This window comes from Lupinus angustifolius, chromosome LG08 (genome assembly GCF_001865875.1).
Source record: "Lupinus angustifolius cultivar Tanjil chromosome LG08, LupAngTanjil_v1.0, whole genome shotgun sequence".
NCBI lineage: Eukaryota > Viridiplantae > Streptophyta > Magnoliopsida > Fabales > Fabaceae > Lupinus > Lupinus angustifolius.
Window position 1 is genome coordinate 9970838 of NC_032016.1, and position 20371 is coordinate 9991208.

The 20371-nt window shown below is 34.4% G+C and overlaps 5 protein-coding genes across 9 annotated transcripts; 2 read left to right on the plus strand and 3 right to left on the minus strand.

Annotated features, from left to right (window-relative positions):
• On the minus strand, positions 395 to 2502 carry LOC109354624 (cytokinin hydroxylase-like). The gene is made up of 4 exons (XM_019597246.1): positions 2188 to 2502; positions 1776 to 2005; positions 1005 to 1622; positions 395 to 820 (listed from the first exon to the last, which is right to left on the minus strand). Exons 1-4 carry the CDS (start codon positions 2477 to 2479, stop codon positions 395 to 397), a joined length of 1566 nt encoding a protein of 521 aa, XP_019452791.1. The 5' UTR covers positions 2480 to 2502.
• Positions 4645 to 6808, minus strand: LOC109354626 (tubulin beta-2 chain). The gene is made up of 3 exons (XM_019597248.1): positions 6363 to 6808; positions 5691 to 5960; positions 4645 to 5599 (listed from the first exon to the last, which is right to left on the minus strand). The coding sequence occupies exons 1-3, from the start codon at positions 6754 to 6756 to the stop codon at positions 4917 to 4919; spliced, it is 1347 nt and encodes a 448-aa protein (XP_019452793.1). The 5' UTR covers positions 6757 to 6808; the 3' UTR covers positions 4645 to 4916.
• LOC109354628 (DNA-binding protein HEXBP) lies at positions 8421 to 10613 on the plus strand. The gene is made up of 5 exons (XM_019597250.1): positions 8421 to 8771; positions 8847 to 8988; positions 9295 to 9386; positions 9499 to 9601; positions 10298 to 10613. Exons 1-5 carry the CDS (start codon positions 8466 to 8468, stop codon positions 10471 to 10473), a joined length of 819 nt encoding a protein of 272 aa, XP_019452795.1. The 5' UTR covers positions 8421 to 8465; the 3' UTR covers positions 10474 to 10613.
• On the plus strand, positions 12527 to 13359 carry LOC109354639 (heavy metal-associated isoprenylated plant protein 39-like). 2 transcript variants are annotated; one of them, XM_019597266.1, is made up of 3 exons: positions 12527 to 12652; positions 12810 to 12888; positions 12999 to 13357. In XM_019597266.1, exons 1-3 carry the CDS (start codon positions 12644 to 12646, stop codon positions 13208 to 13210), a joined length of 300 nt encoding a protein of 99 aa, XP_019452811.1. In that variant the 5' UTR covers positions 12527 to 12643; the 3' UTR covers positions 13211 to 13357. The 2 variants fall into 2 exon arrangements, with proteins under 2 accessions (XP_019452811.1, XP_019452810.1); XM_019597265.1 differs by having other exon boundaries at positions 12536 to 12652; positions 12807 to 12888; positions 12999 to 13359.
• Positions 16168 to 19317, minus strand: LOC109354634 (low-temperature-induced 65 kDa protein-like). 4 transcript variants are annotated; one of them, XM_019597259.1, is made up of 6 exons: positions 19177 to 19317; positions 18881 to 19051; positions 18430 to 18714; positions 18135 to 18199; positions 16749 to 17424; positions 16168 to 16473 (listed from the first exon to the last, which is right to left on the minus strand). In XM_019597259.1, exons 1-6 carry the CDS (start codon positions 19256 to 19258, stop codon positions 16403 to 16405), a joined length of 1350 nt encoding a protein of 449 aa, XP_019452804.1. In that variant the 5' UTR covers positions 19259 to 19317; the 3' UTR covers positions 16168 to 16402. The 4 variants fall into 4 exon arrangements, with proteins under 4 accessions (XP_019452804.1, XP_019452803.1, XP_019452802.1 ...); XM_019597258.1 differs by having other exon boundaries at positions 16749 to 17371; positions 18076 to 18199; XM_019597257.1 differs by having other exon boundaries at positions 16749 to 17480; positions 17864 to 18199; positions 19177 to 19316.

The following is a 20371-nucleotide window of genomic DNA, read 5'->3' on the forward strand; positions in this document are numbered from 1 at the left end:
CAATTTTGAAGCATGGTAATACAAAAATTGTTGAGTTGTGAAGCATGATGGTAACCACACCATTCTTCCTTACAATATCAGCCAACATTCCTCTAACTTCAGGATCTATCTCCATGATATTTTTGTTGTATATATATAAAAAATATGTAAACTATAAACTAAAGTTGTACTTGTACAATTGACATGAATATTCTAAATTAAACTCACATCACATGGGTCATAGGTTGAATATTCTTTAATTTCTAATTAATTAAGAGTTTGTTTGCGAGTTTGATTTTGGAAGGAAAAGAAATAGAAGGGAAAGCTCGAGAGTCACCTCACAAGTATATTTCATGGCTCTCAAGCCTTTTTCCTCTCCTCTATTTCGCTCCATAAAATAATTCACAAACAAACACTAAAGGGTCTGAACTATGAGTGGAAGTCCATAAGTGGGTCTAAGGGAGAGCATAACCGATGGTGAATGATGATAAGTTTGTGAAACTTTGAAACTAAACTTAGATAAAAGTAATGTTAATACAATATTATACTCCATAAATGCCAAGTTTCTACCAACACACATTCTCCCTCCAAAACCAAAAGACAAGTACCCCATCTTGTGTTTGCACCCTCCATTCATATCATCCATGAACCTCTCTGGTCTGAACTCATTTGCATCTTTTCCCCATATTTCAGTGTCGTGGTGCATTGCTACCACATCAATCCACAAGTTTGTTCCATTAGGCACTGTTAAATTATCAACTTTGATGTCTTCTCTTACTTGTCTTTGCACATTTGGTGCTGGTGGGTATAGTCTTAGAACTTCGTTCATCACACACTTCATCTGCATATATGGTCAATACATTTTAGATCATATGCATGCAAACTATTTTTAATGTACGTACATATAAGTCTATGGTATAAATAATTAATATCGATATTCTAGTAACAAAGTTTAGTTTAAGTTTGCATGAGACATCCCAAATGTAATGCTAATTAATAACATATATACTTAAAAATGGACTTACCTTCTTTAAACCAGAAAGCTTAGAGAGATCAAGCATGTCATTACCCACTATATCTCTTATCTCATCTCTCAATTGATTTTGCCATTCTTCATGCTTAGCTAGAAGCATCAAAGTCCATGTGATAGCAAGTGCTGTGGTTTCATGGCCACCAAAGAAGAAGGTCTTGCATTCATCAACCACTTCTCTCATTGTTAATGTCTTCCCTAACTTCCCATCAACCTTTTGATGCTGATTTTCTTGCAACAACAAACCTAATAAATCTTGTTGAGAATTATCTTTGTGTGAATTCTTACGAGCTTCTATGATAGACAATAAGAGGTGATCGATTTCTTTGCCAAGTTTCTTAGCTTCAAGGGTTTTCTTGAAGTTGAAATACTTGCCAAAGGGTACCCCTACATATCTATTGGTCTTAAAGAGAGTCACTTGCAAGGCTCTTAATTTGTCAAACACATCCATAGCATTATCATCTTTCATGCCAAAAGTTGTTCTTGATATGATCTCTCCTGCTACTGCTATAACCTCTCTTTCCACATCGATTTCGAAGTTGCCTGAGTTTATTTTATTAACCCATCTCTCTATCATTTTATTTGTTGAATCAACCATCATGCTTGCCAATACCTATATATCAAATTACACAAGATCATGCATGCAAAACTAGTTAGAAACTTAGAATGTATGCTAGCACTTGTGGCCAAAACAGAAACTCAAGTCTAGAACATTTTCATGATTGAAATTCATAAATTCATGCAAGTTAGAGAGAGATTGAGAAACCTTAATGTTAAGGGGATTGAAGGCCGGAGCAATAATGTGACGGTGGCGAACCCAATCGTTGCCCTCAACCATGACCAAACCACTTCCAAACATGGGGTTTCTATCAATTTTAAAAACACTTGGTTTTCCCCATCTCTTGGCTACAACTTCTGCAGACATTCTCTTCAAGAATTCTGGGTCCGCTACATACAAAAATGGCTCAGTTCCAAGCCAGTACACGAACACTTTACCTACACACAATAACACCAAAATCCATGCATTTCTTAACTAACAAGGGTACCAAAACCACTACATGCCAACTCCATATTTTTATAAATCTTCAATCGTTATCCAATTGAGTTTTTATATATGCAATATATATGTTGAATATCAACATATTTTTATATATATACAAGTTCATTGGGAGGCTCACCATGAGATTTCTGCCAACAAGAAAAGTAAGGGAAAACTGTGGAGTGTATATCATGGGTGAAATTAGAGGACACAAGTGAAGAAGAATGAACAATATTGCTATTATTTCTTTTCATCTCTTTAATGTTTCCGAGTGGAAAAATTGGAGTTGGTCCTCCAAACCCACATCTCTTAAGCTTGTTTAGTATTAGGATCGGAGAAATCCACCAACAAAATGTTAGCATGGAGAACAATAAGAGGAAAAAGGCTATCATGAAGGAAACAAGAACCCCAGATACCCCTAAGAACAACATATCTCTCTGTGAATTAATTTTGCTTCAATATATATATAGGATTTGTCTGTGTAATTTGTGTTGTGTAAAGCATAGTTCTATGTTGGGTATTTATAGGAGAATATTGAGTAGTAGAATGCGTGGTTTTTATGACTATGAAAACAACAAGTAGGTTGAATTTGAACGTTTAATGTTGTTGTGTTTTTAAGATAATTCTTGTTGAACCATTTTTGACCCTCAAATAGATTTTGAATATATTATTTTACGCTCCACCTTTTTTTGTGTCCGGTTTTTTGACCTTCAAATGAAGTTCAAATGTCTTGGTCGCAGCATAAAGTCTTCAGTGTCTTTTTTTAAGGATACCCTAAGGATGAAAAAAAGAAGCTAATTAAAATTCATGTCTTGACCATTATATTTGGTAAAGTAGATATACAAGAGAAAGAAACTCGTTTTACATCAAAAAGGAGCCAAAGAAGGAAAATAACAAATAAATGTACGCGGCATAGGTAATGGCACGTGGGCTTCTAAAACAATAGATTTTTATTATAATTTTATAATCACTAGTAGATAGTGTGGACTCAGTAATTAGTCCCGATTTCTAATTAAATGTTTTTCTACTAAAAGTTCTAGTAGAATAAATTGTTATTCCCCTCTTATTAAAGAAGGACTTATTCCAAGTTCCAACATAGGTGATGTTTTAAATGTGTAGGGGAAGAAGCTTTCAACTCTTCACTGTGATCACCCTCACCTAGCTTTTCACTACGAGTAGTGGCAATAAACGTTTTAAATGGGATCATAAGTTACTATTATAAACTCGATCTTGTTAAGAAACATTACAAACATGTTACCTAAGACTAAAATATCAAAAGTTGTTTGTTCATTTTCAGCACTAACTAGTAATAACTAGTACTACTGCATGTGGTGCTGAGTAGATCATAGTGTTTGAATTAACAGTATGTATGTACACAATATAATATAATATTGAACAATAAATACATAAACATATAATAATGAGTATATGTTATCTTTAAGTATGTCACAAAGTCTGTCCTAAACCAACTCACAATGAAACAAAAATAGTCAAAGTCATAAATATTTAATTTTTTAACTGATATGATATAATATGATTAGTCTGTGACAAATTTCGGGACATGTTTAACGACATCAAATACTTCTAACATTATGGAAATTGAAGACACAGGGTCCGCCACTGATGGCGTTAGTACTTTACTATTATGGAAGTTGAAAGCACCATGGAGCATGCTGTACACGCAGTCTCCTCATTAGTTTAGTTTGAGTTCAAAATAATAATTGAATTTGTTTACAAATATGAATATTGAGGTTCTCCATTTAGCTCATTTAAAGCTTCAGTATTCATAAAAAAAACTTGAATACATTTCCCTTATCAAATTTATCATTAGATATATTTGCAGTAAATATGAAATAGAAATAAAATTGAATTTTGTATGCATACATGTTCTATTATATAATAATATAAATATACCATAAATAAACAAAATAAGTTAATTACTAATACTTCAATTCATTTTCATCATGGTAATAGCAATAAGTTTTCTTTTCTTCTCCCTCTTGATGTTCACATTGTGAAGTCCACATTCATTTTTGCCAAACCCACTATAAATTAATGCAATAACCATTAAACTTCATAACATTCAATTCAACAAAGCACAAAGTTATTATCAACTTTCCAAACATCCCAGCTAGTTTAGGCCACCTTCACTCCTTTACACTATGGCCTCTACCTTTTGGAATTTGGTGTTTGTTGCTCTTGCATTTTCTGTGGGTAACTCTCCATAAATAATTGCCAATACCTAATCATAATCTCTCACACGAGACCACCTTATATATAATATATAATATAAGTTTAGTTTGTAATAATGAAGTTGCACCATACTTAGTAGTTTTGGAATGTAAGATCGCTCACTATATATATTATTGTACAACTTATGTGGCTGGAAGTGGTCTTCACTCTTCACACTATAATAAGGTGTAGATTTCACTTATGTTATAAATATAAATTTGCTTGGGGCAGTTTATGTGGTTTTTTAATGCGCATATGATAGTTTATATATTTTTACAAGTGTAATATGTATTAGACTATTACACTCTTGTATTGAAGATAAATACTAATGGTGAAAAGGGCATTGAATGTAGATTTTCAATCATTGCATGAATATATAATCTAGACTAATCTATTGAAAAATGAAAACGGGGCACAATGGTTTTGGTACAACAGAGTCACCATTTTAGCATTAGGAGATAAAACATCCACCAGAATAAGACTTCACTACTACCTAGCATACCAAGCAGGGCAGAACCCCCAAAACCAATCCAAACACCCGAAAAAGGTATTCAGGCCAAGGGAGAAAATGACAGCATTACCAAGACAAGTATCACAACAAACACAAACAAAAGCACTCTTAAAAAATACTGCTACTTAGGCATCCTCCTCACCAACCTCGTCCTCATCTTCATACTCGTATCCGTCTTCATCTGCAGTTGCATCTTGGTATTGCTGGTACTCTGAGACAAGATCATTCATGTTGCTCTCTGCTTCAGTAAACTCCATCTCATCCATACCCTCTCCAGTGTACCAATGCAAGAAAGCTTTTCTGCGGAACATGGCTGTGAATTGCTCACTCACCCTCCTAAACATCTCTTGAATAGAGGTAGAGTTCCCAATGAATGTCGATGCCATCTTCAGACCAGTTGGAGGGATATCACAGACAGTGGATTTGACATTGTTGGGGATCCATTCAACAAAGTACGAAGAATTCTTGTTCTGAACATTCATCATCTGCTCATCAACTTCCTTCGTGCTCATCTTGCCACGGAACATAGCAGATGCAGTTAAATAGCAACCGTGGCGTGGATCAGCTGCACACATCATGTTCTTTGCATCCCACATCTGTTGTGTTAACTCAGGTACAGTAAGAGCCCTGTACTGCTGTGAACCGCGAGATGTAAGAGGAGCAAATCCAACCATGAAGAAATGCAAACGAGGGAATGGAATGAGATTAACAGCAAGCTTGCGAAGATCTGAGTTGAGTTGACCAGGGAACCGAAGACAACATGTCACACCACTCATTGTGGCTGAAATTAGATGGTTAAGGTCTCCAACTGTGACAAACAGAAACAAATAACCGATTATAATTATAGAACTAACAAGTGAGGTAAATATGAAGGAGAATCTGTGGATTGATGAACTCACAGCTTGGAGTGGTGAGCTTAAGAGTACGGAAGCAAATATCATAGAGAGCCTCATTATCCAAAACCATGCATTCATCAGCATTCTCAACAAGCTGATGAACTGAGAGAGTTGCATTGTAAGGCTCAACAACTGTGTCAGAGACCTTCGGAGAAGGGAACACAGAGAACGTAAGCATCATTCGATCAGGATATTCTTCCCGGATCTTTGAAATCAAAAGTGTACCCATTCCAGAACCAGTTCCACCACCAAGAGAGTGGCACACCTGAAACCCTGAAAAAAAGAATAGCCAAACATTACAAAAATTAGTACGTGCTGTCTGCAAATTCATAAACCTAATTGTATTCAGGTGAAAACATTACAAAAATTATCACATGATGTTTTACAAACTCTGAAATTACTTCATTACTAATACTAATTAAACAATTAATTAGTGATAAATATCACTTTAATCACTAATCAGTAATATACTAGGGGGGGAAACTAACGAAGTTTAATATAATTGGAAATATATTAGGTTAAACGTTATCAAACTTCAAAATCAACATAAGCAATCATTTTAGTGACAACTAATAAAATACGTGTAACATTTTGGACAATAAATATATGAAGCAAACAAAATAAAAGTAAAGTTAAGCATTGAGAGAGGAAAATACGTAGTGAAGTAGAATATACCTTGAAGGCAATCACAGTTCTCTGCCTCCTTCCTAACAACATCAAGAACCGAGTCAATCAACTCAGCTCCCTCAGTGTAGTGACCCTTGGCCCAGTTATTTCCAGCACCGGACTGGCCGAAAACGAAGTTATCTGGCCTGAATATCTGACCGTACGTTCCAGATCTGACACTATCCATTGTCCCTGGCTCCAGATCCATAAGCACCGCTCGTGGAACAAATCTTCCGCAACTCGCTTCGTTATAGTATACATTGACTCGCTCGAGTTGCAACTCGTTGTCACCTTCGTATCTCCCAGTGGTGTCGATTCCGTGCTCGGCACATACTACTTCCCAGAACTTTGCTCCGATTTGGTTACCGCATTGTCCACCTTGGATGTGAAGGATTTCACGCATTTTCGCTACTTGGAAAACGAAGGAGTGAAGATGAAAGTGAAAAACGAAGGAGTGAAATCAGTTTGAAGATGAAATACTAGTTTTTTATAGGTGGGGTGTCACGGTGTTATGTTGGGAACGGTAGTTAATGTTGGATTTGACGGTGCCGTTAGGTTTGAGTGGGAATTTTAAATTTTGAAAAAACGAACGGATATTTTTGGGAAACGTGGACGGGTGCGATTTTCTGAAGTGAGATTCATGTATATGTTCAAGTATTGCATATATATATTTTAATATTTAAGTATTAAATTTAGACCGTTGAGAGTGACGTTTAGAAAGGGGGCGGTGAGGCTCTTTGTTGGAGTCTAAAATCCCCACTAGTTTCTTCATGTGGAAGAGTTGTCTATTATCATATTTTTTTATAATAATTTATAGTTTATATTAATTTGGAATTGTTTAATATAAATGGATTGGATGGACAATATCTATATCTTAGGAGTTCTATATTGAGTAGTACATGAGTTATGAGACTCTCCCACCTAATAAATCAGTCTTTTGAGTTGAACTTTCCTCATGTGCTTTCATTAGTGCTTTCATTGAGAGTTATGTCACGAAAAAAGCTGGATTAAGGTACATTTATCAAATAATGATAAGTGAGTGAAACCGCCAAAAGATAAATGGTTGCCATCAAGTGAGGGTTGATAGAGTTAAAGTCACTATGGACGTCAACACTTAAAGGGACGACAATTTTAGGAATCTCACGTTTAGTATAATAACAAACTCAATATGTTATTTAAGTGATGGGGTTCTCTCACTTAATAAACTAATCTTTTGAGTTAAAATATCCTCATATGCTTAAGTCTTAACACTCTCCCTTTCAAAATGTTGTGGTTTTTCTTTAAACTAAATAAGAAATGGAATAAAATGTCAATCATGTAAAATTACTCCACCAGATGTTTTGATTTGAATGTTTAAGCACGGTGACATATCTAACTTCATAGATGCTACAAAAATGTCATGATAAGTTGTTGGGTTTACACCCCATCACTAAGAAACTATTCCAAAATACACTCACGTATGTGATCTCCCTTAAACTCCTCATTCAACCCAAACCTCTCAACTCTTTCTTCTCCATGTATTATCTCTCCTCCATCTTGTGGGACTACGATTATGTATACGAGTGAGTAGAGTTTGACCTTACTAGTTCAATTGATAATATAGTCAGGTTTTATTGGGTCTAACGTTAGTTTGAATTTAAAAATTAAACCTGGTGATTAATATTTATGGTCGGGCAAGGGAAAAACAAGATTAGGTCTAACTCATCTCATAGTCACCCATTCAGGGGATAATCAATATAATGAAAGTATAAAGTATAAAATATAAGGAGTTTGTGTAGGTATAAAAAAAAAGAAATATAATTTATGTAATTTCACTAAAACTTATAGATGTCAGTGTAATTTATTCTTAAACAAATGGTGTATTTGAATCAAATGGTTGATACACATAATTTCAACATCAAGCAAACATATTCCTCTACGTGGTTCAATTTATAAATTGTACTAAAAACCTTACCAAACCAATGTAATACCCCTAGATCCTCAAAGAAATGTAGGCATGAGCATATTAATATAATTTATCCTTGATAATAATAATAATAATAATGATAAATTGAAAGGAAAGAGAGATAAAGCCTTTGATCGCCGCATAGAGAGTGAAACCCTTATTCGAAGATGGTGAGTGAGAGACAGCGTGTTGCTCGAAAGCGATTCAAATCAGAGCACCCTGAACTCTTTCCCAAACCTGAACCCACTCCTCCTAAGGACACTGAGAAGAAGAAGAAGAAGAAGAAGAAGAAGAAGAAGAAAAACAACACACCAGAACAACTCGGCGTCACTACTAAACCCTTCAAATCCAATTCCAGAAAACATCCTCTGAGAGTCCCTGGTATGAAGCCTGGTGAAAGCTGTTTCATATGCAAGGCCAAAGACCACATCGCTAAGTCTTGTCCTGAAAAGGCTCTCTGGGAGAAAAACAAGGTTAACATCACATTTTTGCACTCAATATGATATTAATATTATTGTTTTAATGAAATGGTTGTTTGGTCTTTGCAGATATGTTTGCGGTGTAGACGCCGTGGTCATCGAGCCACGAATTGCCCTGAGCTGCAACATGGAACCAATGATGACAAATACTGTTATAATTGTGGTGAAAATGGACACTCCCTTGCATATTGTCCATACCCTCTTCAACAAGGTATTTAACATTTTCATGTTTTTCATGATTTGTTTGTGTTGTATCTGATTCACACTGAGAGGTTCGAACCCGGTAAGAGATTGGTATGTTATAGAATGAACACTGGTAGTTAAATGGTGATATGACAGTATTGTCCCATGTTTCCCTGTTTCTATAGTTAATTGTGTAAAAATATCTCCCGCAAGTCGGGGCTGTTACTTTTCTGCTTTTCGATAATTCCCATCTTCTCAGTATTGATTTGGGAAGCATGCTTATGAGTTCTTTAATTGTTTTCTTATGGTGTAAAGTCCTTCATTGGTGATGCAGGAGGGACAAAGTTTGCTGAGTGTTTCGTTTGTAAGCAACGTGGACACTTGAGTAAAGACTGCCCTCAAAATGCTCATGGTATTTATCCAAAGGTATTATCATTTCCTCTTTAGGTAGACCTTGTCAAATATATATTAGTTGAATCAACAAAGCTTTTTCCTCCTAAGCTGTTTCTAATGTGATAGAACTGTTTATTTATACTAGGGTGGCTGTTGCAAAATATGTGGTGGTGTGACACATTTGGCAAAGGATTGTCCTGACAAAGGGAGGCAAGGATCTGTTGCTGCCAATGGGCCTTATAATAGATGTAAGGTTTTCTGGAATAAACAGAATGCATTTTGTACTAGTATATTTCTGGCTTTAGTATCAAATGCTGCATTTTGTTTAATCTGTATTGCATCCATGTTCAAGTATTTGAGGTGCACTGGGTTTTGTTCTTTGCAACCTTAGGAGAAAATTGGAACAGTGGAAACCTGCTCCGAAATTAGTTGGATTTTTCTTTGAAATCTAATGATGTTGGCTTTAAAATGAATACTCTCTAGTAATGGGATATCATGAAGTGGCTAATTGAAATGGATAACGGTTCTTGAGGGGTGAGCATAGGAAGGGTGGGGAACGAGTAAGGCTTGACCCTCACCTGGGTCAAAATTTGACCCGAACATGCCCATCGACCCGAAGAAACCCGAATGTGTATCCCTCACCCGTCTCTAAAGGATGATTGGATCAATTTTTGGACCCCAAACCCATCCATCCCTTTTATGTGCGATGGATGGGTTGGACCTGAGCCAATCCCTTCGGGTATTGATAGATCTTCAGGTTGGGCCGGGTTATGCTTACCAATTCTTCATACCTGAGAAGTTTGAGTTTTACACATTTGGTTGGACAATCCATGCCCTGGGCACTTTCTTTATTTCTCCAATTTAATTGTTGTCAGATATATTTCTTATATATATTGGATTGTTAGTTTATATTAAACATGTCTGAAACCCAATCTTTCTTTCAGTAATAGGAGCTGGTGTGAGGGCCACTGGTCAGGTTACCAAATTTGTGAGTGGGGATGATATCGATGATGATTTCGTGACAGATGACATAAATAGTGGCGACAAGAACAACTCTTCAAAGTCGAATGAGGGCGATGTAAAACCAAAGAAGGGTCCTAAAGTTGTAGTGTTTAACTGATGGTATATTTCTCTTAAAGTAGTGTGGATATTGGCTTCCACATTCCAGTTTCTTTCCTCCTCTATACCTAAGTGTATACAAGGCCCTTTCTATTTGTTACAATTTGCTGAATCATTTCCAGAATGAATGTAATCATTCTGCAAGCCTTGAGCCTGCCTCAGTTTGGAGGAGTGACAAGAAAGCTGAAAGCGCCGCTTCACAAACTTGATCATTACGCTAGAAATGCAACTATTTTCCCCCTTGGGTGCAATTACTACTCTGCTAACTCTATTTACTTTGTTCATTTATTAAGGATGAGTTTTCTTGTCTTATTTTTCATTGCTTTACAGTTGACATGGGTTAATGTTATATGCAAAATAGATTTTGATTTGTCCCTAAATGCTTATGATATGCATCAAAGTTGTTTATGGTGGTAATAATGTGTGATTTTTGTGTTGATATGAAACTGTTTTTCCAGTCAAAATTACCTATCAAAGGATCATACAAACTTTTGGATCTTGCAAAGTACCTATTGATTTTAAAATAGAAATTGCATTTCATACCAAGTCTGTGGTGCTGAGAATGATTACTTGTACTTATATGTTACACAATCCAGTTTAAAGGAACAGTACAAACTTACCATATTTACACAATTCCTAGAAAGGATAAATATGGTAAGTTATAACATCACACCTCTTTGTATTGATTAGCCAACTTTGCTCACACAGCAGTTAAAAATTAATCAAGTCCTTGGTTATTAAGCACATGTGTCTTGAAATATTGGACAATGAAGAAAATTGAATTTCATCCTTGCTATTATTTGCATATTATTCCACTAGTTCAAACTTTACCTCATGTTATTAAAACGTATACACCTAAATTAATTTAATATCAAACATCATATACATTAAGTGTTTGGATTATGCACACAAATTAATTGTTAAACTTTTTAAAACAAAGAAAACATGAATAACTCTTTCTCTCACTTACAAAAATAACTTACAAGCAGACGCAGTCGATTGAGCTATGTGAATTATATTACCTTCTAATCAAAATAAGCTTATGACTTTGGGTTTGAGTATCAGACTTTTTGATGGAAAATATCTTGTTGATAAATGTATATAGTCTTACCCGTATAACTGTAGAGATGCCTATTTGTAGGTTTTGAGCCCAAAGGAAAGAAAACATCACAAAATGGTACAAAATAATATTTATGAGTGTTAAAATCTAAATAAATAAAAATAGCTATATCAAAGAAATATAAAATCGAAATCCAATGAAAGTTTATAAAATAATTGTGTATTTTATCCTTAAGGTATACATGAAAGGCATCTGACGTGGCATGCTATTTTATCCTTTATGCTAGGTAATGGAATTATAATTATTTGTCCTAATGTGTGATGAGGAAACTTTGGGTTTGTGCCTCATTGGCATTGATTTAAAAAAGTCATAATCTGAAGTGATAGGCTAGCATGTATTTTGAATATGAATAATTATATCAAATAACATCTATATATCCTTATTTTGAATGGCAACTAATTAATCATAATTTTTTGTCATTGTTTCATGGGTGTATAAATTAATGAGTTATGGAAGAGAAGAGGAAAAATGATCTTAACTCATGATATTTTCAAATACCATGGGACCTATATTTTGGTTCATAAGCTTGATATCAAGTCCAAATTTTGTGCAACTTGCAAGCAACATGTGGTACTTTTGGTGAGAGATAATTTTGTGACATTTGTCAGATAGTTATGAACCTCATTTTCAATGGCTGTTCTGCTTCACATCATCGTGCTTCACTTGCTTTTTAATTCCATAGTATTAATGTATGTATACCACATGACATAGTCAAATTTTGTTTTCTTTAGGTATGAAAAAAGAGTTTAAAATTTGTCTCAGCACATCATCCACCATTAACTTGAATTACTTTTGTTTAAAAGTCAATAATAATAGTTAGTAAATCAATGGTAGATGATTTGTTGACAGCGTAAAAAACACTTACATTATCATTGAATACATATTAAGTCCATGAAAAAATTGCTTTTAATGTGTTGATGCAAGTGTAACCCTCTCATAGTGACCCACAAATAAATAGAGTTCCACAACCTCAGAACTTACCCACCTTATAATATCACATTCACATAAGTCATAGGCCACAAATTCTGAACCCTCCATTCTCCTCTTCACAATGGCTCAGGTACTCATCTTTATATTCATTTTTTTCTACATAATATTCCTCCCTTGTTTCCCTATACATATCTTCATGCTTGTTTGATTTTGTTAACATGTTTCACTATGCTCTTCTGTCTCTATCTGCATGTTCTAATATATATCCATTACTGGGTCCATAGCAGAAGGTGGTGTTAAAGGTTCTTACTATGATTGATGACAAAACAAAAAAGAAAGCAATAGAAGCAGCAGCAGATATCTTTGGTGAGTGTTTGTTAACTTTTACAAGCTTGCTTATCATGTCATTATCATATGAAATGGAATACAAGTAAGGAATTATTATGTGTGTAATTGTTGGAACCTTGAACATGCAGGGGTTGATTCAATAGCTGCAGATACAAATGAACAGATATTAACAGTGATAGGTGAAATGGATACAGTGGCAGTAGTGAAGAAGTTGAAGAAAGTAGGGAAGGTAGATATAGTATCAGTTGGACCTGCCAAGGAAGAGAAGAAAGAAGAAAACAAAGAGGAGAAGAAGGAAGAGAAGAAAGAAGAGAAAAAGGAGGAGGGGGACAAAAAATAACACACATCATTATCAACTCAATTTTCAACTTCCCCTTCATTTTTTCCTATGTAGAGATGCCAGGGAAAGCTACAAAATTGTTCATATATTTCATATTTGTGTATTTCATTCATAACTTTAGTATCAAGCTTTCTGTGTCTTTAATATCTGTGCCTTCTGTTCAATTGTACAGTGTAACAAATTGAGTACCAATGCCAGAATATAATGGCATTATGAAATTCTCTTTCTATTAATTTGTTGGTCATCCTATATAAACTGAAAAGATCCATAAAAAATGAATGAAGGCAAAAATGTTTTTTCAAACCATTGTTCTAAGAGCAAAAGATGACTCATATACACAAGAATGACATTTTTTTCTATTTGACCACAGGTTACAATGAGAGTCTTGAACTTCTTCACTCTATTAGAGCACATTCCAAAATACTATAAGATGTGTATTAAATTTTGAAATAAGTTATACTCTCTTCCCTCAAAGGAAAGCTTAAATTATATTGTTCTCCCATGGATTTTGAAAAATAACACTCCCTTTCCAAAATGGGATGCTGGCCTAGCTAGTTAGTAATTTTATGACAAAATTACATGTAGTAAGTAGAAGCTAGTGACAGTTTTATTTGGTTCCCACAAGTATCCTTGTAGTGGAGGCAATCCTATCTGAGTCGGGAACATCCACAAATATGTGAGGTTAACTCTACCAACGAGTATTTTTTCCATCTACAAGACTCGAACCTGAGACTTCGCTTAAGGGAAATCAAGCATGTACCACTTGAACCAATACTCGTTGGTAGCTTTGAGACAGTTTAAATAATTATTCTGTGTCACTCAGCATTTGCAAGCATACAAGGGCCACCTCAACAACACGTAGTTATTGATTGACCTTACTTTTCAGCATGTGAGTAAATAGTACATGACAAATAGATAAATTCTGTGGGATGCTAGTAAAAAACGTCAGAGGTCTAAGCCAATAAATGTTTTTATAGAGGCTCTTTCTCTCTCTGTTACTCAAATTCTACCTTATGATTGGTAATATAGTACTCATGTTGACTAGACTACAGATAGATATACATGAATCACTCAAATGTCTTTTGGTGCTGAAATTGTATGAATAATGGACCTAGAGGCTAAGGATCATTTATTAAGTAATCTAAATCAACGATGAATGATGTGTTATTATTATTGATTATAAATTGGTTGGTTTCAATTGACTATAAAAGACAAGTGACATATTATTACTATAAGGTGGAGAGGGTGTCATTCCTATACGTGCAAGTCATGAACACCTAAAGGTCAATTGATCAATGCAACCACAAGTATGTACGAGGCTGCACTAATCATGTACAAGACATAACGTAGAATGAATAGTTATTCTAATAATAAGTACAAAACTAGAGGCTAAGGATCGATTATTAAACAAGCTTGAATAAAAAATAATGGAGCAGAGCATTAAAAAATTCTATAGATTTGGCCAACAGGCACAAATTGTAAAAACAGCATTCCAGCATGAAAATAAAACAAAATTCAATATGGTAGCTTCATAGCATATTGCATACCATCCTAGTTGTTTGGCAGGGAGATCATTGCATGTTGTATAGCATCTTGGTGCTTCCATTCTGCATGATGGCAGAATATGCGTTTCGAGCATGAACACGAAGAACATATCAAGCGACATATTGAATCATAACAGTAACCAGATAGTAAGAAGGAGTGTGCTTTTCAGTCTTCATCTGGAACATGGCAGCAGACTAATGGCGGTTTTCAAAGCCACGGAGCAGAGCAACCAAGCACGAGGAAAGCTGTTTAACAAATTACACCTCTCTGGCTCTTGGCAGTATTTTAAGCTGATATTGCTTGATCTGGATTTGTGAGACTTCTACCAATGAACAACAAGATAAGCTTAGTCTTACAACCGAAAATTAAAGGGACATTTTAACTATAAATTCAATCAATAATGCCAAACATAGATTTTGATGCTACAAACTATATGAAAGACATTTTTATATTACTAGATCATGATGAACTTTGCAGGTAATTAAGGGAAAAGTGGTACACACATCTAGCATTTCCAAAAGCTGCGAGTAATCAGTACAACAACACTAACAACCAAGCCTTAATCCCACTAGGCAGAGATTAATATATTTGGTCGAATCACTTCATGAGCATCAACAACCTTTCCAGCATTCTGCAAACTACGCACTAACGAGTTATAGTGAACAAAGTTTGGACTACAACCTCTGGTCTCCATGTCCTTGAACATAGAGCATGCTTCATCAAACTTTCCTGCCATACATAATCCCCGAATTATGGAATTGTATGTAAACACATTTGGAACTTGTTCTCTGGAAATCATGTCATGAAACATTTCCCGAGCTTTCTCAATCTCACCAGCCACTACATATCCTGTAATCATCTCATGGACCAACCTCCACAATGCTTTAAACTCCTCACATTCGGCATATATGCTCATAACTAAGTGATATCCATTTACAGTGTGCTGGTAACTCTCCTGCTGACCACACCATGTGAAAAACTTGTATACCAGCTTTGCACACCTTGTCTTATTCTCACCATTTATGCTCTTCAAAACTCCAAAAAGAACTTCTCTCACAACAATGCCTGATGGCCTTTTATGCAACTCATCTAAAACCGATCTGAATGGTGTTTTACTTCATGTCTAAGCTAATTAGAGTGCTACATTTTATTATCTTTTGTTTTTAATTTTTTTCTTTTATTCACGTATCAATATGTTATTGGCTCAGAACAAGAAATTGATATCGTTGAGAACAAATGATCTCATCCGAAAGCTTTATCCTTATCTTTCCAAGAGTTGTGAATCTCTTTTATCACTCCAATAACTCCTACAATTTGTGGCAACTAGAATGATGCTAGCCTAACAAATATATAAGCACCATTAAAAATACATTAAAAAGTTATGAACACTGAATTGGAATAGAAAAATATGCAATACCAAATAGGACACTGAATTGAAGTGTAATAATTGAAATAAGACATAATTCAATCATACATTAACACACTTATTTTGATTTAAACTTATAATAATAACAACTCACTCTTATTTTCTACATCTCAAGCTCTCAACAATAGTCATAATCAAATTCCACAACCACACAATCATATAATAGCATCGACATGAATACAAAATATTCTTCAATTGGATTATTACTCCTGCACTCGTATTTAACCTTCAGCTTTGTTAACCTGCTCCACTTCTACACCAGATTTCTCATTCTTTGGTAAAACTTCATCTCCTGCAACCACAGTTTAACAACTTCACAATCAGAACTACATATGAATGGTACAATAATGAATATAATAAAAAGCGTAAAATGAATATTATGATGATTTCTCATTGAATTGAACAAGACATGAAAAGTCTTATTTATAGTGCATGAATAGGTAACAAACTTACCTAACTAACTAGCTAACAAACTAATAAACACATGTTATAAAACAATTCAAGATATGTTAAATGTGTAAAATATGCAAAATGTGGTAGATTTGTAGGCTCATGAAGATGATTTACCTTGTGTTGATTGATCCTCACCCTTTGTTGCAAACCAAGATCCAACAACACCCTTAAGCTTATCAACATAACCTTTTCCTGGACTTTGCACACTGCTCTCTTCAGACACTTTCTCTGGCTTCTCATCATTCTCCTCATAATCAGCCAAAGAGTCCTTCACAGAAGATACCCCTTTTTTCTCTTCCTTAACTTCATCTTCTGTTTCAGCACCAGTTCCAGTTCCTACTTCAGCAACCTTCCCATAATCTGGACCTAACTTCTCTGTCAGAGATTGATCAATGTTCTCTCCATATTCTGCAGTGGAACCTGACTTGTTAGAACCATAATCACTTTCATGAGTTTTATCTGTTTTGCTCACGTTTGATGGTTTCTCCACTGATTCATAGCTTGGTTGTTCTTCAACTTTGATTGTGGTGTTGTTGCTGTTGAAAGTTTGTTCAGTTGCTTCTGAAATTTCATGGTCTCTATTGGTACCTGTGGATATTGTCTCTGGATCAAACTGGTCATGACTTCCATCAGAAGGATCCTGAGTTTTTGCTGCAGTAGAAAAATCTTGCACAAATTGGTCATGAATTTCAGCAGAAGGGTTCTCAGTTTTAGTTGGACTTGAGATTTCTGGCACTGACTGGGTTTCAGTAACATTTGGAAAGACATTTGGTTCTGGTCTATGCTTCAGTTCATCTTGGACAAAAAATTTCTCAACTGTTGTGATGCCTATTTCTTCAGTATCTGTAAGGCAACACATATTTAAATTCTTGAACTGATTGTACATAAATATATCATTATGCATGTTCAATAAATAAAAAAACTGAAATCTCTTATCTATCATTATTCAGTTTATTAATATCAATTTTTCAAAGTTGAGTGGTCCAATTTTATGTCAAAATTAAAGATATAGTTTGAAATGAAAACAAATGATATTGTTCAATAAACATTAGACAGTGAAAAATCAACTTGAATAAGAAGTTAAGAACTCATTTATGAACTAACCATTGAACACTTGAAATAGTACTAAGTAGTATAGTAGATCTATACAAGAAAAAATGACTAATGCAGCTATGTCCAATTGTTCTACTTACCTGCTGGTCCAGTAAGATCAGTGACTTTGGTTTGATGAGATTGAGGAGGAGTATATGACTCATCTCTGCTTCCTGATCCATGAGAATCTTCCTTGAAATATTCATTGGGTTGGTCTGAGTTCTCTTCATATACAAATGTTTTGTCTTGATCAGTGGTTATGTTTTGATTAATTCCAGTTGTTGGATTAACATCTACAACTTGTGGCTCTTGATGTGGTTCTTCTTCCTGAACTTGTGGCTCTGGCACAAACTGGTTAAGGCTTCCAGTTCCAGCAGAAGGGGATTTGGTTTCAGTAACATTTTCCTTCTCATCTTGGACATTCAATCTTTCAAAAGATTTCTCAACTGGTGCAATGTCTATTTCTGCAGCACCTGCAAGCCAACAAAGATTTAAATTTACGGTATAACTTGAAAATGAATTATATGATATTGTACAATAGATAGTAAAAAAATTAACTTCAATAAGAACACATTTTATCATCAATTGAACCATTAAATAATTTGAAACAGTACACTAGCATACTAGTATATAATAGTAGATAAATACTCCATTCATATAAGAGAAATTGAGTGTTTCAACTTTGTTAAAGTGTTCTATTTACCTGTTTCATTTAGATCAGTTGGTTTGGTTTGATTGTATTTGAGAGGATCTTCTTCCAAATATGCATTGGGTTGCTCTGATTTCTCTTCCCCAACAAATGTTTTGCCTTGGTCAGTTGTTATGTTTTGTTCAATTTCAGTTGTTGGAAAAACATCTACAACTCTTGGCTTTTGATCAGTTTCTTCTACCTCAACTTTTGTACCTTCAAAATTAACTTCTGACTTCTCTAAATTCTCAACTTTCTCAGATGCTGGTGCAGCACTTCTAACAGCTTCAGTTTCATGAACTGTACAAAACATCCAAACATATAAGCTAACTCTAAATTCAAAACATATATGTTTTTACCAATTTTCAATGCCAACAAAATTTCTGAATTCCATCCAGAAGGAGGGATATACTAGTCCTTCTGTTTTCAGTGTATCTAATTGCAAATGATTTAGAGAAGAACATACTTTCATGAACTTGTTGATCTTCACTGTGATCTTCACTGTCATGACCATGACCATGATCAAGGACATTTTGGCCATGCTTCTTGATACTGTCCTTAATTTTCTTAGCCTTTGCCTTCACCTTGTTGAAAACCGACTTCACTTCCTGGGGTTGTTTTTCTTCAACGTGTACCACTAGAAGAAGCAAAAGAAAGAAAGAAAACATTATATAGGGAAATTAACAAAGATGGCTTCAAATATTAGTATATTATTACTATAAAACTTGCATGAAAATATAAGTCTTAAACTCCTAAACTTACCTTGTTGTGGGTCAACATTGTTGGGGTGATGTTCATCATTCCCTTGCACTTGATTTTGAACTATGCTAGCATTAGAATCCATGGTTGAATAGAGAAGAAAAGAAAGTGCTTTCTAGTCAATTATATGAGAGATGAAAGAGTTGCAGTTTCTTCATTTATAGACAAGTTCATGACAATGGTTGCATGGCTTGTGGTATCTCATAAATGGAGACACGTGTCACTTACCGACATGCCTATGTCCTTTCCTACGTGTTGGAACAGTGTTGTTTACGTAGCTCCCTTCTTCCAAACCATATACTACGGATAAAGATTTGTTATCTTAAATTGTGTCTCATATAATATGTAAATAATAATAAAGGTTTAAATTTTTTAATTGATCTAACATATTTTTATTGACACAATACATTATAATGGATGATTTGAGAGAAACAAATCTACGTTCAAGACATGCTAATTACAATACTTGCTACTTTATATTATATAGAAAAAGGACCCACACATTTGGAAGGATTAGGGAATTTAACTCAAGTGCTTATTCCATTAGTATTATTATTATTTTGGTTCTTTTAATTTTGTGGTTACCGACATGCACAAATACTTTTGATGTTGATTATTAGTCAACTGAATACGTGTCTAGTTGATTCTTTTAATGTTGTTGATTGAAAATATGTGGATACCATCCCAACTTTGCTGTTTATGTCAAATGGGGCCTGGCCACAAATTAAAGTTGTATTCAAGAATTAGTTAGGAGAACTTGTCACTTTTATGATAATGTTGAAGTTTGAACATGTTACTTAGATTATCAATAAAAAATAAAAACAAAGCTATATTACAAATATTAATTACATTTTCAACTTGCATGACATAAAATATGTAAGTTCTAGAGTTAGATTAGAGATATATTTGGTATTACATATGGAGTTATAAAGTAAGTTATATTCTTATTATGTTATTAAATAATCAAATAATTGGATTGATTCATTTAATTTTACTTTCAACTAACCATAATTGGATTGGTAGGAAGATATGTTATTGTTTTGTAAGGTATGTCTATAAAATATGTTTGGAATTTGGAAAAGCAAATTTTTATCTGTAATGTTTTGTTTAGTTTGAGAAAAAAATGAAAAGAAGGATAACTCATATTAATCCTTGAGGATGAATTGGATAAAAAATATTGTATTAAAACTGCTTAAAT

What these genes read in the sequence shown, in the direction of transcription:
- LOC109354624 (XM_019597246.1), bottom strand. Translation starts at nt 2,479, where the DNA reads ATGTTGTTCTTAGGGGTATCTGGGGTTCTTGTTTCCTTCATGATAGCC. An exon ending in TTGTTGGCAGAAATCTCATG is followed by an intron (nt 2,006 to 2,187) that starts GTGAGCCTCCCA and finishes TATTGTGTGTAG; the next exon opens with GTAAAGTGTTCGTGTACTGG. An exon ending in AGCTTTCTGGTTTAAAGAAG is followed by an intron (nt 821 to 1,004) that starts GTAAGTCCATTT and finishes CCATATATGCAG; the next exon opens with ATGAAGTGTGTGATGAACGA.
- LOC109354626 (XM_019597248.1), bottom strand. Translation starts at nt 6,756, where the DNA reads ATGCGTGAAATCCTTCACATCCAAGGTGGACAATGCGGTAACCAAATC. An exon ending in GAACTGTGATTGCCTTCAAG is followed by an intron (nt 5,961 to 6,362) that starts GTATATTCTACT and finishes TCTTTTTTTCAG; the next exon opens with GGTTTCAGGTGTGCCACTCT. An exon ending in TAAGCTCACCACTCCAAGCT is followed by an intron (nt 5,600 to 5,690) that starts GTGAGTTCATCA and finishes TGTTTGTCACAG; the next exon opens with TTGGAGACCTTAACCATCTA.
- LOC109354628 (XM_019597250.1), top strand. Translation starts at nt 8,466, where the DNA reads ATGGTGAGTGAGAGACAGCGTGTTGCTCGAAAGCGATTCAAATCAGAG. An exon ending in CTCATGGTATTTATCCAAAG is followed by an intron (nt 9,387 to 9,498) that starts GTATTATCATTT and finishes TATTTATACTAG; the next exon opens with GGTGGCTGTTGCAAAATATG. An exon ending in CAATGGGCCTTATAATAGAT is followed by an intron (nt 9,602 to 10,297) that starts GTAAGGTTTTCT and finishes TCTTTCTTTCAG; the next exon opens with TAATAGGAGCTGGTGTGAGG.
- LOC109354639 (XM_019597265.1), top strand. An exon ending in AGCAGCAGCAGATATCTTTG is followed by an intron (nt 12,889 to 12,998) that starts GTGAGTGTTTGT and finishes TTGAACATGCAG; the next exon opens with GGGTTGATTCAATAGCTGCA.
- LOC109354634 (XM_019597256.1), bottom strand. Translation starts at nt 19,258, where the DNA reads ATGGATTCTAATGCTAGCATAGTTCAAAATCAAGTGCAAGGGAATGAT. An exon ending in AACTGATCTAAATGAAACAG is followed by an intron (nt 18,200 to 18,429) that starts GTAAATAGAACA and finishes GTTGGCTTGCAG; the next exon opens with GTGCTGCAGAAATAGACATT. An exon ending in TGATCTTACTGGACCAGCAG is followed by an intron (nt 17,478 to 17,827) that starts GTAAGTAGAACA and finishes GTTGCCTTACAG; the next exon opens with ATACTGAAGAAATAGGCATC.